This window comes from Cnephaeus nilssonii, assembly GCF_951640355.1.
Source record: "Cnephaeus nilssonii genome assembly, chromosome: 6".
Lineage (NCBI taxonomy): Eukaryota > Metazoa > Chordata > Mammalia > Chiroptera > Vespertilionidae > Cnephaeus > Cnephaeus nilssonii.
In genome coordinates, this window is record NC_137077.1 from 46,135,402 (window position 1) to 46,155,684 (window position 20,283).

A 20,283-nucleotide genomic window follows, 5' to 3' on the forward strand; every position below is an offset into this window, starting at 1 on the left:
GCCTCCACCTCTCCGGCCTCCCCTCTCTACCCGCTCCTGGCCTGGTCCCGCCCCAAAAGGCTCACCCCACCTGGGCCTTCCCCAGACCTTACATGGCTGTGGAACGGTCCGCATGGTGTCCTGGGGGCCGAACCACAGCAAAACCATTCTGGAAATGGAAAGAATGCTTATCAACCCGAGGGCCAGCCCTCTGACCCCATCCCCATAAACATGCCCCAGCCCCAGCTCCTCCCAGGGCCAGGATGGGTCTGAAGTGCCCGGAACTCAGCCCCAGGCTTGGCATCCTCTGCTTTCAGGCTGGATGTGAACAGAGAAACCCCCGCCCTGTGTGTCCTGGCCATTAGCACTTCGTAATAACAGCTGTTCGTTGGGCCAAAACTACGTGCCTGGCACTGTGCTAAGCTCTTTATAAACACTGGATTTCATCCTCATAACATCTCCATGAGATAAGCATTATTATTAGCTCTAGCTTACAGACAGGAGAAATCTGACGCTTAGGTGGGTTAAGCAATTTGTGCAAAGTTGCCTGGTTGTAAATGGTGGAGCCAGAATTCTAAACCCAGTTCTGTGCCCTTAACTGCCAAGACCCACCAAAGGGCTTTGACACTGAGGACACCGTGACCACCTTGGGCTGAGCTCCTAAACAATGGGGGGGGGGGGAGAACCTCAGGACAAGCCCCTGTAAGGTGTCCAGCCCAGGTACCAACCCAGTCTATAAAACTTCAGCATTGCAGGGCGGGGGGGGGGGGGGGGGCGTGTTTTGGTGGGGGAGCCCAGCCGGTGTGGCTCAGTGGTTGAGCACCAACCTATAAATCAGGAGGTCATGGGGCACATGCCTGGGTTGCAGGCTCGATCCCCACTAGGGGTCATGCAGGAGGCAGTCGATCGATGTTTCATTGGTGTTTCTATATCTCTATCCCTCTCCCTTCCTCTCTCTAAAAATCAATTAACAAAAAACTTCAACACTGCAAAGAAACAATCTGCCAATGCACGGAGGTCCAGAGATGCCTGCAACTCGCCTACAGTCACACGCTGGGTCTATGTTAAATGATCCTGGGTGATCATGACCTGTGTCTCTTAGAGACCAAAGGTCCAGGGTCACAGTGGTGGACTCTCCACCAAGTAACATGAACCTACGGTTCAAATCTCATTTTGGTCCCCAGAGCTCTTGATTCCCCTTCCAAAACCCTGTGGTGCTACCCAAGAGAAATGAGATGTTGGGGCTCTGGGTCTGGCCCCCCTGCCGCCCCATTCTGCTACCTCCTTCCGTGGCCTGCCCACCTTCAACCCAGATGCCCTACCTTCAGCTCGCGGGAAGCCACTTTGAAGGCCAGATCGGTTACGCTGCCGGCGGCCCAGCGGGCTGCATTGGAGGAGTGCAGCTCGTTCCAGATGGTGTCAGTATCCACCTGTGGGGGCCAGAGTCAGGGCCCGCATCATCCAAGGCTTCCCACAGGAGCCAGGGCCCATGGGCGGTGCCCACCCCGTGGCCAGGACCCCAGGGGCAGGGAGCTGGGCAGACAGTGCTGCCTCCCCAGTGCCCCACCGCCCAAAGGCAAGGCCTCCTGTACCCCCAGTCCCAGCATGACGTCTCCTTCCCAGCTTCAGTCCACATCACCAGCCCATATCTGGCCAGCACTCCGCTGGCGGCATGGCGCCTGCCTCCCCGGTCAGAGGAGGGGGCATGGCGTTACCTGGGCGGGACTTGGGGTTTGGGCCTGGAGGGGGTTTTAAGCCCCAGCTGGCTCTGCTCAGGCCCTGCGGGACGTCGGAGCTCGAGGGGCCGTCTGCACCACTGTCTTCCACTCAGGGCCCCTAGCCCAGGCTGGGAGGCCCCCCAAACCCAGTCCCTGGGCCTCAAGGCTAGGGAGGGGCCGGGGGGCATGATGGGGAGATGGGGAGGGCGAGGCGGACCAAGAGAGGCGAGGAAGGCAGAGAGAGTCTCAAGAGGCTGGAGAAAGAGAGAGAGACAGAGAGAGAGGGAGAGGAGGGAGGAGAAAACAGAAGCAAAAACAGTTGGAAAAATCAGAAAGTGGCAAGAAATGGGAAGTTGTGAATAGGGCGCTGACTGGCTCCCAACAGTCCCCCCAGCTACAGCTCCCCTTTCCCTCCAGAACCAGGCCTCCATCCCCTGCCTCCACACCTGGCCGGGCAACCACCGCAGGGACCTTTTAGGCAAGGCGGGCACTGCTAGGGAGGCAGGAAGCCCCCACGCAGTGTGAGGAGGGAGGGAGCAACGTGGGGAGTGGGAGGGGAGTGCCTGAGTCCCCAAGGACAACGGAGGCACCCCACAGTCCCAGCCCAGGCGGCCCCGACTCTGCCTGGGGCTCACTCGGTGAATGGCCAGTCCCGACCCCTGGGGTCTTATGAAGGGAGATGATCTTGGCCCTGCTCTCTGAGCCTCACTCAACATTTACCAAGCACCTTCTAAGTGTGAGGCACAGGCTCCACACTGAGGAGATACTGGTGGGCTGAGGACACACCTGCCCATAAGGCGCTTCTAGCCAGCAGAGGGGCATTATGGGAAAGTCCCTGGCCCATCGGGTCTGGCAGAACCACAAGAACAAGCAGGCAGGGTGGGGCCTGGGGGAATGGGAAGGAGGCCTGAGAGCCCGTGGCAATGCCTGCTCGAGAACCCCGGGCACACTTACCCCAACCCCACCACAGGGCAGCATCACAAATATCCGCTGTGCCAGGAGCCCTGTGGAGAGAGAGAGGCCAGGGGTGTGGGAGCTGAACCCTGGCAGCCTCTGGCCTGGCCAGGACACAGGGAGGCCCTGGAACGAGGGCCAGGGTGGGTGCACAGGTGAGGGGATGTGCAGCAGAGGGGCCAGGGGAGGTGTGGGGATGTCAAGGATGCTGGCAGAGCTGGGACCCGAGAGATTTGGGATGGGTAGGCGAGATGAGCCGGCGGAGGTACGAGGGTCCCAGACGCCGCTGGGCCCTACCTGCCAGCTTCCCGTTGTCCAGTTTGAGGCGGCTGAGCGGGTTGGTGCCGTAGAGGTGCACGTGCCGCTCGGAGTGCACCGACTGCAGCTCCTCCAGGGAGGCCTTCCGGCCTCGGAGACACTGAGGAAGGGCCCACGGAGCTCCTGAGGCCCTGCTTGCCCTCCCCTGCCATTACCACCACCCGCCTACTCCTTCATCTCCTCTGGCTCTAGGCCCTCGGCCCCTTCCCTTCCATTACTCTGACCTCCCAACTCCACAGCCCCCACCCACCTCCTCACCTCACACTGGCCTCGGAGCCCCCGCTCCTGCAGCCGGGACCAGATGCTCTGGATGCGGCCCGCGTGCTCGGGGTGCCTGCTGTTGTCCCCACAGGAGCACTGGTGCTTCAGCATGACCGAGTCATACACCAGCCCTGGGGACAGCGGGGGTCAGAGTCAGGACCCCAGGGAGTCCCCAGTGCCCCCCCCCCACATGGAACCAAGCTTGGCACACACACCCCACACCCCATCCTACACCTTGGCCCTTCCCATGAATTCACACCCCCGGCTGCTCACCCAGGCAGCCTCACCACCTCACATGCACACCAACTCAGCCCCACCTTCCCGACACACGGATCCTCCTCACATGGCCACTACCTTTCCACGACATCAAGAACTCAGAGCCTAACAAAGGGAGGCCCGATGTTGGGCTCTCACACTGGATGTACTGACTCAAATAGGAGGAGTCAGAGGAGAAAGAATTCCACAGAAACTCCAAAACTGGGAGCGGGGAGGCCCAGAGTGACACGGGGCCATGTTACAAGACAGATGCTGTTTTGGGGAGGGTCTGTTTCAGCTTGATCAGCGAACACCTAGGAAGGCCCCGTGCACTGCCAGTGGGACAGTCCCTTTCAGCAAGTCTAGGATGCCAGGGTCTTCAGAATTCTCACACCACTGGACCCAGGGATGCCACTCCCTGAGACTGACCCTTGGAAAACAGTCCCAGGGATGAATGAAGGTGTAGGCACAAAGAAATTCAAATGAGGAAAAATGAGTAACCATCTAACTGCCCAACCAGTAAGAAATATATATAATAAAAGCCTAAGTGACCTTGCAGTGGAACGACCAGAACAACCAGTCGCTATGATGTGCACTGACCACCAGGGGGCAGCTGCTCAATGCAGGTAAGGAACGAGGGATCCCGGACTGCGAGAGGGCGCAGGCCAGGCTGAGGGACCCCCGTGCACTGGGCCTCTAGTCTTTAAATAAAAATAAAGTACTATGCTGGAACACTATAAAAACCTCATTTCTGAAAATTAATTTTATCACAAAGTGTTCGTAATATGTTAACTGAGTAAAGCGGGGTACTGTGTCTGTGGTACATATGGTGTTGTGTGTGTACAGGTGACCAGGACAAAGACAGAATAGAGCAATGTGGCTACCTCTGGGTGGTGGGATACTGATTGGCGATTTTTATGCTTTTCCTGCATTTTTCAAAACTTCTAAAATGCTTTTTTTTTAAAAAAAAAAAAATAAAGTATTTTTTATTGATAAGGGAGAGAGAGATAGAAACATCAATGATGAGAGAGAACCATTGATTGGCTGCCTCCTGCACGCCCCGCACTGGGGACCAAGCCTGCAACCCAGGCATGTGCCCTGATCGGGAATCAAAATGTGACCTCCTGGTTCATAGGTCGATGCTCAACCACTGAGCCATGCTGGCCGGGCAAAGCTTCTAAAATGCTTTTGAGCTCTTTTTCCAAGCAGAGCAAAACCAATAGATGTCATTTTTGAAAGGCCTGAACTAGTTGTCAGGAGCTCCCGACAATTCTTAGCCCCGTCTGCCAGCTTGCTATTTGACCACAAGCTTGTCACCTTAGATTTCCTGAGCCTGGTCTTCTCGTGTGTAAAACGAGAACCACCACCTATTCCCCTGCTTCACAGATGCTGTGTGGGCATCACGAGACCAAGAAAGTGCGCTGTGGCCTCGTCCTGAGTGGTACTGCGACGCAGACATGGACCCGTGCCCGAGCCTCTGTGTGTCCCAAGCCCTTCCTTCTGCCCCACTCTAATCCAGGACTTACCTGTGGTGAAGGGCAGGGTCCTGGCGGGGGCCTCTGAGCTGGGCAGGACACGGGCCTGGTTGGGGGGCTCCGGCGTTGGCAGTGAGGCAGGTGCAGCTGGGGATGACTGAGTCCTAGACAGGAGCCGGTGACCGCCCTGGGCCGGGGAGAGCAGCACAGAGTCCCCAGTGCCTACCCGGGGCAGGCGTCCGGCCAGTCGCTGCTGCTCCCAGAGGAACACCTGCGGGACACAGGGGCCTCAGTCTCCAGGTTCTCAGGATCCTGCTCCCTGTGCTTCTGCCCAATGTCTCGGAAACCTCCAAACAGGCCCCTTTTCCGGCGTGATTCCAGGGGTGATGCCTCTAGTCTTGCCTCCCAGCCAGGCTCCGGCCTTTGACTCTAAGCTCCCTACTCCCACTAGCCCCCAAAGGTCTGCACCTCAGACTGACCAGCCCATTCCCCTGAGCTCCCTGGGCCCTCGGGACTCCAAAGCCAGAACCCAGGTGAGGGATTGCAGGGATAAGGTCCGTGCACCTGCCCGAGGACATGGGGACAGCAGCCCTAGCAAATGCTGACCCCATGGCTTGACTCACAGGTGAGAGCGCCTGGTTAGTGAGCTAGAGCCTGGCTCTGCCCACTTCCTGCCCTAGGCACCTTCCTGGACACAGTACAACTGGTCCCGCCCGGGGAGAAGCACTGGGAGAGGCAGGTGTATGGCTCCATCCAAGGCTAGTCCCACTGCTGGACAAGGGACACGCTTCACCCAGAGCCTGGCACGCTGCTGGAGTGCATGTGTAAGTGCAAGTGTGCCTGCATGCATACATGCACCGTGTGCGCCTGTGTGTGTGTGTGGATCTGGCGGACAACCACGGGTCTCAGAGCTGTTCCCCGCACTGATAGCCTATCTCCCTCCCTTCCGTCTATGCCAGGCCCCCGCGTTAACCAACTACACCTCTGAGGGGCACTCGGGCACTGCCATACCTGCTGGTGCTGCTGGAGAACAGGGCCTCTGGCTTCATGCTGCCCCGAGCTCGACCCCCTGCATGCCAGGCTGTCATCCCCCGGGGGCCCCACTCCCCCACCATCCGTCTCCAGGTCCTCAGCCGAGGGTATCTGCCGTAGCCGGGGCTTCTCACTCGGCTTGGCTGACCTCTGGGGAGGGAAGAGGCCCGCTGAGAAGCCATGCTGGAGGGTGGGGTGTGGGGTGGGACGTGGTGGGCTGGGTGGCCATTTATTTGGCTGGGATGCCATTGGCCAAGTAGCTCTCGGCCCTCCAGATCCCTGCCCTTCCAAATCCTCCCTTCTTCTTTCAGCCCCCGTGGGCCCAGTGAAGCAACCCTTCCACCTCCCCTCCCCAGTTCCCCTCACCTTGATCAGCTGGACGTGAGGGCTGAGCCGCTCCAGGCGGGGCTGCAGGGGGCCCAGTGATGGGGGGGCGGTGGCGCTTGGGGGCAAAGGCTCTGAGCGGGTCCGGCTCAGCGGCCAGTGGAGGCCTGACCCAGAGAGCCGCTCGGTGGTCAGTAAGGACTGGGCAAAGTGGAAGGGCAGGGGCCCAAACCCGGGCACTGGAAAGAACGTGGGGGGTGGCATAAGGGGGGAACCATGGGGAAGAATGGAAAGAAGCAAGGGCACGGGAGGGGGGCAGGACCCAGCAGGGAGATGCACAGAAAGATGGGGCAGCGGAGGGGGTCGGCCCTTACCAGGGTGCAGGGATCCAGCCCCTCCCCTGGGGAAGCAGCAGGACTCACCAGTCAGCAGGGGGGGGTGAGAGACTGAGGGATCCAGGAGGAGAATGGGCTGCAGGCGAGAGGGCATGGTGCCCCCAGCCTCGGACTCCAGGCCAGGGGGCAGGAAGAGGGGAGCATGGGGGCTCCCTAGGACTGGCCCCCGAGGGCCCAGAGTTGGATGGGTCCTGCGGTCACCATCAGCCTGGGGGAGAGGCGGGGAGGGGGTCACAGGGGAGCAGGTTCCAGCAGAGAGGACAGTGAAGGCGATGGGTGAGGCAGCAGAAGGGAGTCAAGGGAGCTGGGGAACTTGGCATGTGGGAGGGCGCCACAGCCACTCACCCTGGCAGGGGCGGGCAGCCCCAGTGTGATTGCGGGCAGCAAGGACACTGTCGGCAAGGCGAACGGGGCCAGAGAGGTCTCCTGCCTCCGCAGCCGCTGGCCCAAGAGCGCCTGCCGTGGGGAGCAGGGCAGGGGTCACTGGTCCCAGACCTCCACCCCTGGGCACGCCTTCCCCAGAACACCCAGCCCCAGCAGCCCCGCAGCCCCAGGGCCCCTGCTGAGAGGAAGACTGAGCCTCAGAACTGCCCCTGAGAGTCCACCCAGCAGGGCCTTACCTCCGAGCCCAGGATGGGGTTGGGGCCGTGCTCGCTGTCATTGGGAGAGCTGCACCCTGACGCAGGTGTGCTGCTACTACTGGGGGAGGAGTCTGGGGAGCCGGGGGGGGGGGGGCGGGGGGGCGGGGGAGAGGGAGGCACAGTCAGAGACCCGAGTAGCCAGTAGCCAAGGGGGCCGCCTCAGCTTCCTGCTTGCCTCCCAGAAGGGCAGGAAGCAGGCAGGCCACCACTAGTCTCCAGGGCCTTTGCACGCTTTTTTCAGGCACCTCTCCTGGGCAGCTTAGCCAACAGAGCAGAGGCTGGCTTCCCGCCCCAACTCACCCCTGGCAAGTGTGTAGGGCACACCTGTACAAGCACCCGTGGTCACCCTGAGGAAGGGACCCATCTTGGTGGGACCTCCCCCAAAAGGACAAGATCAGTCACCCCTGCCTGCGCCCGGGCCCCGCTGCTGGCCCTCACCTCCGAGGGTCTCGGCAGGCCGCCGCCGGAGGCTGGGAGGGGCGCTCTCCTTTCTGAGCAGCGGGTTCTTCCTCCGCTCCAGGGACTTCTTGGGCTTGTAGCGCAGCTTCAGGTTGGGCTCAGAGACTGTGGGAGCCCCAGCATTACTTGGCCCCACACCCACCCTCCTCCCCTCTGCCCATTAGCCCTCCCTCCCGGTCACCCCATGTTCAAGGCCTTCCCCCTAACTCCCGGAGGGGTCCCCGCCTGCCTGTCGCACTCACCTGTCTTACGCAGAGGGTGGTGTTCTGGGGGGTCACTGGGCAGGCTGGGAACAGAAGGCAGGAAGCTGCTGAGCATGGAGCGGGCAGCTCCTTCCGTCTCCAAGGGCTCGAGAGTCCTGTGGGGTGAGTGCCAAGGCCGCTTCAGAGGGACGGGGGTGCCCAGAGGCCTGGCAGCAACCTCATTCCACAGAGGCCCCTTGCTCAGCATGGCCACCGGACCGGCCAGGGGAGGGCAGCCAGCAGGGTGGGCAGTGGGGGCCTGGCAGGAACAGGGGCCATCTCCAGGTGGCAGCAGCGGGCCACCCACCCTACCAGCAGCCAGGGTCCCAGACACACTGGGGACCGTCTCCCCGGAGAGGAACCTGCTCTAGGAACCAGGACATTTTTGTGCTTAGGGGCGACACAAACAAGAGAAGGGACTTGTGTGGAAGAAGAAAGCCAGGGTGGGTGGGTGTGTGTGCACAAAGATGGAAGCCTCGGGTGGGGGGTGGGGAGGTAACTAAAGAAGAGAGGAGGGCAGGTGTCAGTTGGGAGAGGGGACCGGGCAGGAATTACCAAGGGAGGTGAGGCATACGGATCAGGTGATAAGCAGCTGGGAGAGGGTAAATGAGTGCTCACAGGTGGACTTATAGGGAGGCGAGGGCATGGCAGGGACAGGAGGGAACAGGGGGGAGAGGGCGTTACCTGTAGGGAATGCTGGGGCTACTGGGATGGACTGTCCTCTCTAAGGCTGCCTGCTGTTTCTTCAGAATCACCTCTGCCAACTTCTGCTTGACTACACTGCTGGCCACGGCGCCTGCGGGCGGGGGGGGGGGGGACCCCGAGTGGGGCTGGAGTGGGCGGACAGGAGGCCGGCCTGCACATTTTCTGCCCGTTGCCTTTCCACACCCCTAGTATAGTACAAGGTGACCCAGGATTCCTCAGGCAAGAGCCAAGCCCGAGGTCCCACCTCAGACCCCCCCCATTTCTACCCCACCTACTAGTACATTCACAGGCAGAGCCCAGCAAGCAGAGGGAGACCTGAGCTGGCGTCACTGCCACCCCAGCCCTGCTGTGCCCAGGTGGCTGGGCCATGCACACAGGCGGGAGGCCTCCATCCTTACTTCGCTTGCTCTTGTCCTTATTGAGAAGCTGCCGCAGCTCTTGCTCCTGCTGCCCCATCGGCAACTCGGGCATCGGCGTGTCCATGGAGAGCTGTGGGCAGGGCTGGCCGTCCAGGAAGGGGCAAGGAGTTAAGGGCTGGGACAGGGTCTGGGGGGGAGGGGATGAAGGGAGAGAGGGGGCTTGGGAGCTGAGCTCGTATCTTTACCCTCATGGGCTCCACCGAGCGATGCTGCTGCAGGCCTGCCAGGAAGAGGTGGTGGTGCAGGTGCTGGGGGTGCTGCAGGGCCAGCAGCGCGGGCTCCAGTGGGGGCTCCACCGGGGGCCGCTGGCCCACCCGCAGGTCCATAGGCTGGGGCTGAGGGCCTGGCGTGTCGGCGAGGGGCCTGGGGCAGCCTGAGGACACACAGCAGGGAAGCAGAGTCAGCTGAAGAGTCTGTACGCAGGGGCAGGTCCCAGCCTCATGGCCGCCTTCAAGGCTCATGTGACTCAAAACAAAACATGCTTTAGGGGCCTTTTCCTCTCTCCATCCTCACCGTGGTCCTAGAAGGTAGGTATTTTCAACTCCATTTCTCCCAGGAGTAAGGATGTGATCTCAACTGTCCTTGGGTGGTCTATCGCTTGTGGGGTTCGAACTGAGCCTCTGACTCTGAGCATACTGCTTTCCCACTAAAAGACGGGAGGCTGGGATGGTGGGGATCTAGAAACAGCTGAGAGGAGCTGATCCTTATGCCTCACCTCCCTTAGTAATTCCTGCCTGGTCCCCACTCCAAACTGACACCTACCCTCCTCCCTTCTTTAGTTACCACTTTGGCGGTACATTCTGGGCCTTGCTCTCTCCTTCCCTTCTGCCCACCTGGAATGAGGATTTGACCCACTTGCCCCCAATGAGCTGGGCTCAAAGACAGAGATCAGACAGGTGCACAGCCCCCCTTTATTCAGCCTCCAACCCCAAAGGGCCTCAAAGGCCCTCTCAGTCATCACCCTCCCTACTGTAACGCAGGCCATAGGATAAAGAAGCGATGCCTCGCCCGGGCCAGTTTGCTCAGTGGTTAGAGCGTTGACCCGTGGACCAAAGGAAGGGTCTCGGGTTCAATTCCAGTTAAGGGCATGTAGCTTGGTTGCACGTTCCCCAGCCCCAGTAAAGGCCCATGTATGAGGCAGCCAATCACTGTGTCTCTCACATCGATGTTTTTCTCTCTCGCTCCCTCCTCCCTTCCGCTCTCTCTAGAAATCAATGGAGAAAATACCTTCAGGTGAGGATTAAAAAAAAAAAAGAAGCGGTGCCTCCAACCTGCAGCCAAGCCCTGGCCACCACCCAAGGGCTGCACAGCCCGTGTGCCCATGGAGCCTGCTCTCGGGTGCCCTCACCCCAGCTCTGGGCCAGCACTGATGAGGACGCGACTCAGGTGCCTCTTCTCGAGTGTCCTCTGCACCCACGCCAGGAGCACCCTGCCAAGGCTGTGGGTGCAGGGGCTATTTATAACTAGCTGCCGGACCAGGTTCACCCGCACAGCCAGCTGAGCCGGGTTGGGCTGAGCAGCCAGAGATGCTACGGAGAAGTGAAGGCAGACAGGGGCGGGAGCAGGTGCCCTCAGAGCACAGAGCACTGAAGCCTTTCCGGAGAGGCCTGCTTCGGCTCATCGAGTGCCGAGCAATCCCCAGCAGGGCAGCCCCAGGCTGTCCTCGGGGCCCGAGGCTGCGGGGGACTGACGGCGCTGTGGCAAAGCACCAGCCGGGGAGCCAGGAAACACGGCCTCCAGGCCCAGCTCAGCCATGACTAGTCACTGTCCGAGCCTCTGTAGCACATGTGCACGTGTGGCTGCAAAACCTTCTCACCTCATCACCACCATAGGCCCTGGGAGGTGGTTGTCACTCTTCTCTTAGCCCAAATAAGGAAAAGGAGGCTCAGGTAAAGGCCACCCAGCTCCGAGCAGACTGAGGGCATGGGTTCTGGTCCTGCCGAGGCCAGCGTTCCAGCTCCACCTTCCCAGTGACTCTCAGCCAGTTGCCTCCCCTGGTGCGTGTTTCTCACCGGGCACAGAGGGGCCTCAGTAGGCTGAGGCTGAGGGGCACCTGCTCTCACATCCTCTCGCCATGGAATGGACAGAGAGAGGGGCAGAGCAGGTGTCAGAAGCCCGGAAAGGATGGCTGTGCACCCAGATGCAGCCCGTCACGGGCAACGCACAGCTTTGATTCCCGGACCCCTGGTTCATGCATCCATCCGGGGAACCAGGTCACTCTGGGCCTCCACTGCCAACCCACTCCTGCCCCAGGAAGGGTCTCAGTTCTTCCTCATCTGGTGTCCCGGCTTCCTGGGGTGCCTCGCCTGGTGATGCAAGAGGGCTTGCAGCTGGTGGCTTCGGCCACACACGGACCGTGAGCAGCCCCATCCCTCACTCCCAGCACCTCCAGGGTCCAGAGCAGAAATCTTCTGGAAATGGCTCTGTCTAAAACCCTGGGAATGGCTTGCAGGGCGATTCAGCATGTGGAGGTCTGCACCGTCTGGTGCTAACCCTGCTTCTTTCACCTTTTCTCCTACATCTGAACATAAATCCTCCACCTCAGCCATCGGCTCCCATCCCGTCACAAGCCCATGTGCCTTTTGTCCTCTGAGTGTTGCGTACAACGTCCCCCTCCTGGTGCTGTCCTCTCTCTTCAATTCTGCTTTTCCAGGTCCTACCCTTCCTTCCAAGCCCAGCTAGAATCTTCCCTCTTCCCTGGACCCAGCCCGGTGCCACGTGGATTGCAATGACGTTCCCAGTCCTGTGCCCACAAGCACTGCGTGGTCTGAGTGAAGCCCCAAGGGCAGGGATTGGTTTTGCTTATTGCTCCCTGTCCCAGAACCCAGAACAGTGCCTAGGACGTGATAGGCACCCAATAAACACTGGCTGAATCAATGAATACATCTCTGTATCCCCCCAAAAAATGCATAGGAAGGTGCCCCTGGCACAGAGACGGGGTTAGTTTTTCTTTTTCTAATTTCTGTATTTAATTTTTAGAAAATTACACATTTCTGAAGACTAAATAGTAATAGATGGTGAATTTAATGTTTCTTGAATGAATGGATCATCAACACATTAACCAGATGTCCCCTCATTTGGCACTGGTCACATATTGCAGTCTGCTATTATTTTTCTCGCTTTGTGTCCTATCTCCCCAACCTACCCGTAAGCTTTTGGACAGCCAGGACGGATGCAAAGAGGCCTTCATTTCTCCCTGCCATGTGTAACTATTTGGCGTCAGGTATGTACCTAGTAGGTCCTCAGTGGATCCTGGCTGAAGTAAGGGAGCCCTCATCCAGCCTCAGCCCCAGCCCACAGGCATGTCCTAACCAGAGCAGCAGCAGGAAGTCCACTCCCCCCCTCGCTCAGTGCAGCCTACTAGGAGGCAAGGGAGATGAGAGAGCCAGGAAGAGGGGTCCCTCCCCTCCTACCTGAGCAGCACAAGGCATCCTCCATCCTGCAAGAGCTGCCATGCCACCTTAGAGGGGGGCGTGAGGACAGAACGAGCCAACAACCAAGAACATGAGCCTGACGTGAGGCAGGGGCCCGAGTATAAATATGAGCTTCCTACTTGCCTTCCTGTTTCACTGCATCCTGCCTTTCCTCTTCCTGTCGTGCTTCCTAGCACTGGGGCTGGCCTGGATCCAGAGCGGCCTCTTTATCTCCACTCCTCACCCTTTCCCCATGCAACCCCAATTCACCCTCTCCCCCAGAACCCCAACCTCCTGACTCCGTGGCAGACCAGCCAGCTCCCCTGCCCAACCACTGCTCAGCTACTCGCCCGTCTCATGTCCTTTCCACCCTCAGCTCCCACTTCCCACCCAGCCTCCCGCAGGACTGATGCTTACCTGTGCCTGGGGGACTGGGGCAGTGGGCACCCGGGGTCACCTGGGTCCCATCTGTAGAGAGAAGAGAGATGGAGTGAAGGGGCTGCGGGAAGGGGGCAAGGAAGAGGGAGGGAAAATATCCAAGCCAGGCCGGCCCCTGCCTCTCCAGGGGGCCCCCCTCCAGCTTGAGCCCTCCAAAACCTGGCACCTCCAACAGAGGCTCACCAAAAAGAGAAGACTCCATCCTATTCCTTTCCTCAAATCCCCATGCCGGATGACAGCGATCCTCAGCTCCCTCTTCCTCATCCAGTCTACTAAGCGACTCAGATATCTCACCCTGCGGGAGCTCAGGCCACAGCAGGAACCCAGGGAGGCCCCGGTTCACCCAACAATGCCCTCAGCCCTCCCAATGTGCTCAGATACAATCTTCCCTGGGCCCAGGCTCCCATAGCCCCAAGGGAAAGGAGAGGGCTGGGAGGTGAGGTGGGGCTGGAGGTGGGACAGCAGGGCTGGTGAGACCTGTTGAAGATGCCAAGAGGGAGGAGGAGGAGGAGGGGGGGGGGGGACGGAGGAGGAGGAGGCAGCGGCGGCTTGGAAAAGAGGCTTCACAGTGGGGGAGGGACTAGGTCATGGCCTAGAGGTCAAGTCAGGCCTGGTGGGCGCTGTAAAGTGATGGGTCTGGAATGCGCAGCCCAGGGACCCCATAGTAGGTACCCCTTTCCTCCTCCTGCTCCAGCCTGCGCCCTTCAGCCAGTTCCCCCCCCCCCCCCCCGCCCCCCGAGAAAGAACTGCTCAGCCTTTTTCTTGAATAAGTTGTAACAGAAGTGTTTCCTTCTGGCAATGGCCACCTGCCCCAGCCTCCTCAGCCCAGCTCAGACCCATCCCATTCGGAACCCATGAAACGCACGGTAGGGCCCGAGCTGGTGAGCAGCAGGGAGGCCCTGAGGAGTAGAGAGACCATGGGGTGGGGGAAGACAAGGTGAGTCCGAGGCCACCTGTCCAAAGTGGACACTTTCCCGCCTGCTGTCCCAGCTCAGGGTCGAGAGACAGGAGGCCAGGACTGGAAAGCTGGGAGGGGGCGGCTGGTGGCCACACAGGAGCCCTCCTTAGGCACAGGACTATTTTCTGGAGGACAACTGGGGAGCGCTGCTCTTTGGGCTGTGTCGAAGGGGCAGCCAGTTCCTCTTCCAAAGCTGAAAAGGAGAACTCCCTGCAGGCAGGCGCTGGGGGAGGGGGCAGCTCCAGGCACAGAGACTCCCACCAACTGGCTTCCCTCACCAGGGCCCGAGCTTCGAATGGCAATGTTTGGGAGGGAAACACCACTCCACCTATTCAAATTCTGCCCACCTTGTGGAGTCCAGTCCAAGCCCATGTCCTCCTGAAGCTCACCCTGACCTCTCCTGGCTCCCCAGAGCAGCCATTCTGTGTCCACCACCTGCACACTCCATTAATCATGGTCTCTGGGTGTCGTGTGTAAGCCCTGCCCGTCTGCACCTAACACCTTGCTGGGCACACGGCGGACACCGGTGAATGGAACATAATGGCTCTCTCCTGGCCCCTTGCCTGGGACAGGGCATGCACATTTCTCAAGGTCTGTGAGCCCCAAGGAACACTGGTGTGGGAGGCAGCCTCTCCATCCCAGGACACGGAAACCCCTATCCCAAATTCTCTTAGGACCTCCTCTTTCTTTTGCAGGACCTGGTCCCCCAAGACAGGTTTCTGAACCAGGCTCCGGGGTACACTCTCAGAGGCCATGTCAGGCCTGGAGTCCCTGCCTCTGGGGAATTCTCTCCTACCTCAGTGGGTCCCTGCCTGAGGCCTGGTCAGCAGCCTTCACGCGCTGGAACTGAACCCGGTTCTCTGCGCTTCACTCCCCTGGGAACTACGGATTCTGGACACCCTGCACTTTGTGGATAGGAGAAAAATTAATGGCCCTGAACTCTGTAGTGTTTGCTGCCTGGCCCCAAAGGGATGTTCTGTGATGCTGATTGATGGTCTAAATTCTGTTCAGAAAAAGGGTGTGTGTGTGTGTGTGTGTGTGTGTGTGTGTGTGTGTGTGTTGCCAACAGGGGCTGCTTCCAAAAGCAATTCCTGGAAAAAAGTTCTGCTTCTCCCCTAACTCCCTGGCTCCGTGCTGACAACCTCCGAGTTCAGAAGAGCCCAGAACAATAGAGAAAAGATCCCGGGAACAGCTTTCCTGTGTCCCAGAGGGAGGAAAGCTATTAAAAGGGACACAGTCAGTGGTTGAACTGAAACCAGAAAGTGAACATCCTGCATCCCAGGCTTGGGGATAACGCAGGGGACCCCTCTTCTCCTCGGCCCCTCTCAGAGCACTGTTACCACGAATGTGGGGTCTAACTGTAATAAGATCAGGAGTGACTGGACCGGAGGGACCGAGAATGCTTCACAGGGCTGGATCCTTCTCCACACATCTCCTGGCCAGGTGGGGACCTCTCCTTTTCGGAATCCTGGCTGCCTCCCATTTCTACCATCTTGGGAAGCAGCTGTAGTCAGGCTGAAGAGGCAGTTTACTCAGCACCAAGGCACTGGGCCTACCGAGTCACCTCCCCAAACCAGAACACCAGCTCTCATCCAGAACCAAAGAGCCCCAGAAATCCTGCTCCGGTGGTCCACCCCGGCCCTCAGCAACCTCCAGAGCAGACACAAAGGCCATTCTTCTGTCCCTGGGCACCTGCCCGAGCTGCCCTGCCCTCCTACCTTGTTGCCTTGGGCCCTTACCTGCCCCGCAGAAAGCTGAGCCTGCCTGATCACCTGCTCCCCAGTGTGGCAGGCCCCGGTCAGGGACAGGGCTTCCCGAGGAGCACTGCCACCCAGAAGCCTCCTCCCAACACCGCCAAAACCTTTCTTAAGCGGTTCCACATGCCTGGTCTCCTGACCAGCTAAGGAGGTCCAGGCCCAGCAGCCAGAGGAGAGCAGGCAGCAGCAGCGGTAGGCCAAGTGCCAGGTCCGGGCCGACCCCTGCCCGCCCCACGCTGCAGCTCTGACACAGGCGGGACCAGGCTTGACTCCGTATCTGGCTGGCAGAGAAGAGGAACACTGCGGGGTGAAATGGCTTCAGGAAGATCCCCAAATAAACCAACACAAGAAAGAACAGCATGGTTGCCAGACGTCTCTGACACAGCGAGGGCTGAGCACGGAGAAGCTCTTCTTGAAGGCACTCAGGTCACAGAGTCTGAGAACTTTAGGAACTGTGGGCTTTAGGGACTGTTCAGGCTAACACAGAGGAGGGACGACAGAGGGAAAGGGGCTAGGTCACGGTCACCTGGCAGGTCAGTGGCACAGCCAGGCCAGATCAGACCAAATGCAGGGAAAACCCAAAAAGTCGATCCCAGACACAGGTACTTAGGACCTCCATGTGAGGTCACTCATGTGGGGGTTGAAGAGATGGAAATAGGAATGAAATCTGGTTCTCACTCTCAAGGAGTTTAAAATAAAGCACACTTTTTTTTAAAATTAAAAAAATGCTACTTACAGATACTAACACAGTTTCAAGGAGCCTCAAGAAGTATAAAACAAAGTTTCTCACTCACCCAACTCCCTTGAACTTCCCTAGAATCAACCCTTTTTGACAGTTTCTTGAGTCTCCCTTCCAGAAATTCTCTTACTAATTTTCTTGGCACGAAGCCGCCTATTGCTCAGAATTACCCAGAGCCCAGGGAGTGGAAGCTGCCTGGAAACTCCTGCCACGTGAAGTCATGGAAGTGAGGGTCCTCAGAGTAGAGGACGTTGGCTTTGAAGTCAGATGGACCTGGCTTCAAACTCTGACTCCCTCAGTGACCAGCAGGGAGAGCCAGGGACACAATGTAACCTGGTCAAGCCTCAGCTGCCCCTGTAACGAGCGGCTAAGAATATCTGCGTGGGAGCAAGTCATCTGAGATTAACCGTGCTGTGCGTGAAGCACCAAGCATGTGGTTGGTGCTGCCTTAATGGCTGTGATCAATACTACTGCTTGCTCCTGAACTTGCCTGCAGCCCCTCTGGCACAAGCATTTCATCCTCCTCTCCTCTACCACCGTCCATTTTCTCCCAGACACAGTCCCCAGCTCCCTCGTTTATCCCATGCCTCTCCCAACCAGTCTCATCGCTTTCTCTTCCATCTGAACTTTTGTAAACTAACACTTGACTGTATGCCAGGAGTTGCTCTAAGTGCCTTGCATGTGCTAATTCATCTAACCCTCATGACAAACCCACAGATGGTTACTGTTCTTATTGCCATTACATAGATCAGTAGGCTGAGGCCCAGCAAGGTTGTCTGAAGTCACGTAACTTGGAAGTGGCTGAGCCGGGACTTGAGCCAGGCCATGGGGCTCCAGAATCCAAGTTCTCAACCAATACACCCAACTGCTCCCCAACACTTTTTCTCCCCACAGGCCAGCAAGGGGAGAGCAAAGGCAGGACCTAGCTGGGCACAGGCCAAGTCGCAGAGCCCCCAGAGATCCCTACCAGCAGTAAACCCCACCCCTGCTGCAGGCTGCAGGGGAGAAGCTGCCTGTTCCATCTCTGGGCCCTGTGAAGGCAATCCTGAAGAATCGCTTCTGGAAAGCAGCTAACTGTTGTCTTCCCAGATTCCACGCGATGACTTCAAACTGTGTGTGGGCACACGGGGCTGGTCTTGGAGGAGCATCGGCTTCACCTCCCCTGCTCTCCAGTGCTCCGCCATATCCCTTCTCTAGAGGCTCCCAGGTCCCTCCAGGCGCTTCACTAGCATCCCAAAGCAAGGTCCACAGTGCAGGCAGAGGGGCCAGCGGCCCACGGGGGCAGAGGCTGGGCTCCCAGGTGAGCTGCCTGGGACGTGGGGGCTGCCACGACACAGGCCTCCTGTCAGCCTAAGGCGAGGGGACTGGAGCTCTGCAGGCTGGGCAGCTGTGCACCAGCAGGAGGCTGGATGTGAGAGCCGCAAAGCTGGCCCTCCAGCCTTCGCAGCAAGCCTGCCCCTTTCCCCGCGCTGGGGCCGGGTGGCAGCTATTTTTAGCTCTTGACACCTGGGTATTTTGCAGCCGCAGGATGTCCGCTTTGGAGTCTCTTTCTGGGAATCCCGCAAGCGGCTGTTGTAAACAGCCCCACGCAGCGGTGGCCAAGCTGGGAGCCTCGCCCCCCTCTTTCTGCTGTTCGAGATGAATCAAACAGGAAGCAGACGTAACCATGGCAGCGGCAGCTTGAGCTCTCCAGGGGTGGGAAAAGCGCCCTCCCTGGCTCCTTGCCCAGCCCCAGGTCCTCTTCCACTCCATGCCTCTCATGGATGGAGACCCCTGGACCCTAAGGCAGGGGGAACTGGGCATTCTGAATGTGGGCAGCCATCGGTTCTCGGGACTAGCGCTCTCTGGAGAGCCTCCCAGTCCCTTAGCAAAGAAAAACGGGGTTTCCTCCAAGCCCTGCCGGCCTCGGGGGGCCTCTGGGACCCACCACTCAGTCCTCCCAGCCTGCTCTTTGTGAAGGTGTGAGGGCAAGAGCCGAGCTACTTGCTCAGGGAGGCAGCCTCCACTTCCTGTCACCCACAGCCTTCTTGCAGCAGGGGAGGCCCGCCCTGCCACTTCGGGAATTCCTGAGCAGGCCGGCTCCCCTCGTCCCAGCCCCGTGGTCCAGACTGCCCCACTTCCTCAGGCCCTGAAGCACTCAAAAATGAACGTTCCCACCTACTCTCACTCCTTGCTCCAGTCGCTCCAATCCCTACGATAGGAAGTTCACCCTAAAGTCTAACCACCATCATTCCTATCTTAGGCAAAACATCCCGAGCAGTCAAGATGGGAGCCCCACTGTAACATGAGGAGAAGAGCTGAGGTTCTGTCAGCTTCTGCTTTGGTCTCTCCCCCTCTCCCACCTCCTGGTGCTCCACTTAAACCCGCTACTCCCTCTTAGCAGACAGTCCTAGACAATCTTTCTCAAGGGCCAGCGCTTGCCCCAACAGGGGTGCTTCTCTCTCTCTCTCTCTCTCTCTCTCTCTCTCTCTCTCTCTCTCTCTCTCAGGCCACACGCCTGGGGCTGCCTCTCAGGGCCTCCCCGTCCCCCCTCAGAGGTCTCATAGTCATTCATTTGCCATCCTTGTTGTTCCCTCCGCTCTGGGCCCTCCACGGCCAGACCCTGCCTCGGTGTGTGTACCCCACTCCTGCTTGCCCGCCCACCTGCCTCTCCCGGCTGCACGTGAGCCAGAAGCTGGGCCTTCCTCAGCTCCTCTCACCTATGCCAACCATGAGGCCACTCAGCCGCTCCAGAGACTGCCAGGGAAAAGTTTAAGTTATGTTAATAATTATCATATTATAATTAACATTAGTAATGATCAACAACCATGTATTAAATGTTCACTGTGTGCTGGTGACTGTACTAGGCATCTCTCTTTTACTGTCTTGCTTGGTCCTCAAAACCCTATTAAGGTAGATACTATTATCACCCTCATTTTACAAAGAAGGAAACTGAGGCTCGGGGAAATTAGGAAAATCGCTGAGGTCACACAGATGGCAAGAAGGGCTTCTGGGACTCCAGAACCTAAGCTCATAATCACTACCCTGGTGTGCACAACTAGTTCCACCCACCTCCACTGAGGGGCCACAGGGCACAGCTGGGGCCCGGCCTCTGAAGGCCTGGGGGTGATTCCCAGTGCCAACATGTTCCCACAGTGTGCTTGGTCTTCCATCCGGAAAACATCCACAACAACAAAAACGAAAACAGAGAATAATCTCTGCATGTGTCCCTCACATGTTTTTGGCCTCCAGGAGGCACTCCCCAACTCCATCTTCACTCCCTTTTTCATCCTCTATTTTTCCTGCTTTTTCAATGTACATGTTACCATTTTGTTTCCTGTGCACTGCCTCCAGCAGGGTTTAACTAACCAAGCAAAGCTCCCAGGGCTGCAGGGGAGGGTCACAGGCTGTGTGGAAGCACTCTGGAAACTGTTGGGCCTATATAAACGCAGGTTGCATAACCACAGCAAGTCACCCTTATAGTGAGCAAACTCCCTTGGGAAGAGATGCTGTCCCAAGCTCGCTCTCTCTCTCTCTCTCTCTCTCTCTCTCTCTCTCTCTGAGGCCACACACACACACACACACTGCACCCGTGGGCTGGTAGAAGGGATGGAGCACCCACTAGTGTAGAAGGGAGCACCCACCTTCATGGCAAGTTCCTGGGGACTAAGAATATAGCCAAAGGGCTATTGACACCCTTGCACCTGGGTTAGGGGAAGGCAGAGGCCACAGTGGGGATCCTGGCTTGTTCCATGGCTTGGGAGCATCATGGGTATGAATCTGTGAATGGCAACAAGCTATTGATGAATGCTGGCATTAACA

At 58.6% G+C, this 20,283-nt stretch overlaps 1 protein-coding gene across 9 annotated transcripts in view; it reads right to left on the bottom strand.

Annotated features, from left to right (window-relative positions):
• Positions 1 to 20,283, bottom strand: part of HDAC7 (histone deacetylase 7) — a 36,206-nt gene that overhangs the window by 7,225 nt on the left and 8,698 nt on the right. For 6 of the 9 annotated variants that reach the window (XM_079774314.1, XM_079774312.1, XM_079774313.1 and 3 more), the window contains 16 exons: positions 13,008 to 13,058; positions 9,363 to 9,550; positions 9,157 to 9,259; positions 8,738 to 8,849; positions 8,054 to 8,169; positions 7,791 to 7,916; positions 7,332 to 7,423; positions 7,057 to 7,167; positions 6,359 to 6,919; positions 5,972 to 6,142; positions 5,012 to 5,231; positions 3,228 to 3,361; positions 2,949 to 3,069; positions 2,652 to 2,701; positions 1,302 to 1,409; positions 93 to 148 (listed from right to left, as the gene is read on the bottom strand). In XM_079774314.1, coding sequence (XP_079630440.1) covers positions 93 to 148; positions 1,302 to 1,409; positions 2,652 to 2,701; positions 2,949 to 3,069; positions 3,228 to 3,361; positions 5,012 to 5,231; positions 5,972 to 6,142; positions 6,359 to 6,919; positions 7,057 to 7,167; positions 7,332 to 7,423; positions 7,791 to 7,916; positions 8,054 to 8,169; positions 8,738 to 8,849; positions 9,157 to 9,259; positions 9,363 to 9,503 — 2,222 coding nt within the window. In that variant the 5' untranslated portion in view covers positions 9,504 to 9,550; positions 13,008 to 13,058. The remainder of the gene's footprint in view (positions 1 to 92; positions 149 to 1,301; positions 1,410 to 2,651; positions 2,702 to 2,948; positions 3,070 to 3,227; positions 3,362 to 5,011; positions 5,232 to 5,971; positions 6,143 to 6,358; positions 6,920 to 7,056; positions 7,168 to 7,331; positions 7,424 to 7,790; positions 7,917 to 8,053; positions 8,170 to 8,737; positions 8,850 to 9,156; positions 9,260 to 9,362; positions 9,551 to 13,007; positions 13,059 to 20,283) is intronic. The other 3 variants (XM_079774308.1, XM_079774311.1, XM_079774307.1) reach the window with 3 other exon arrangements.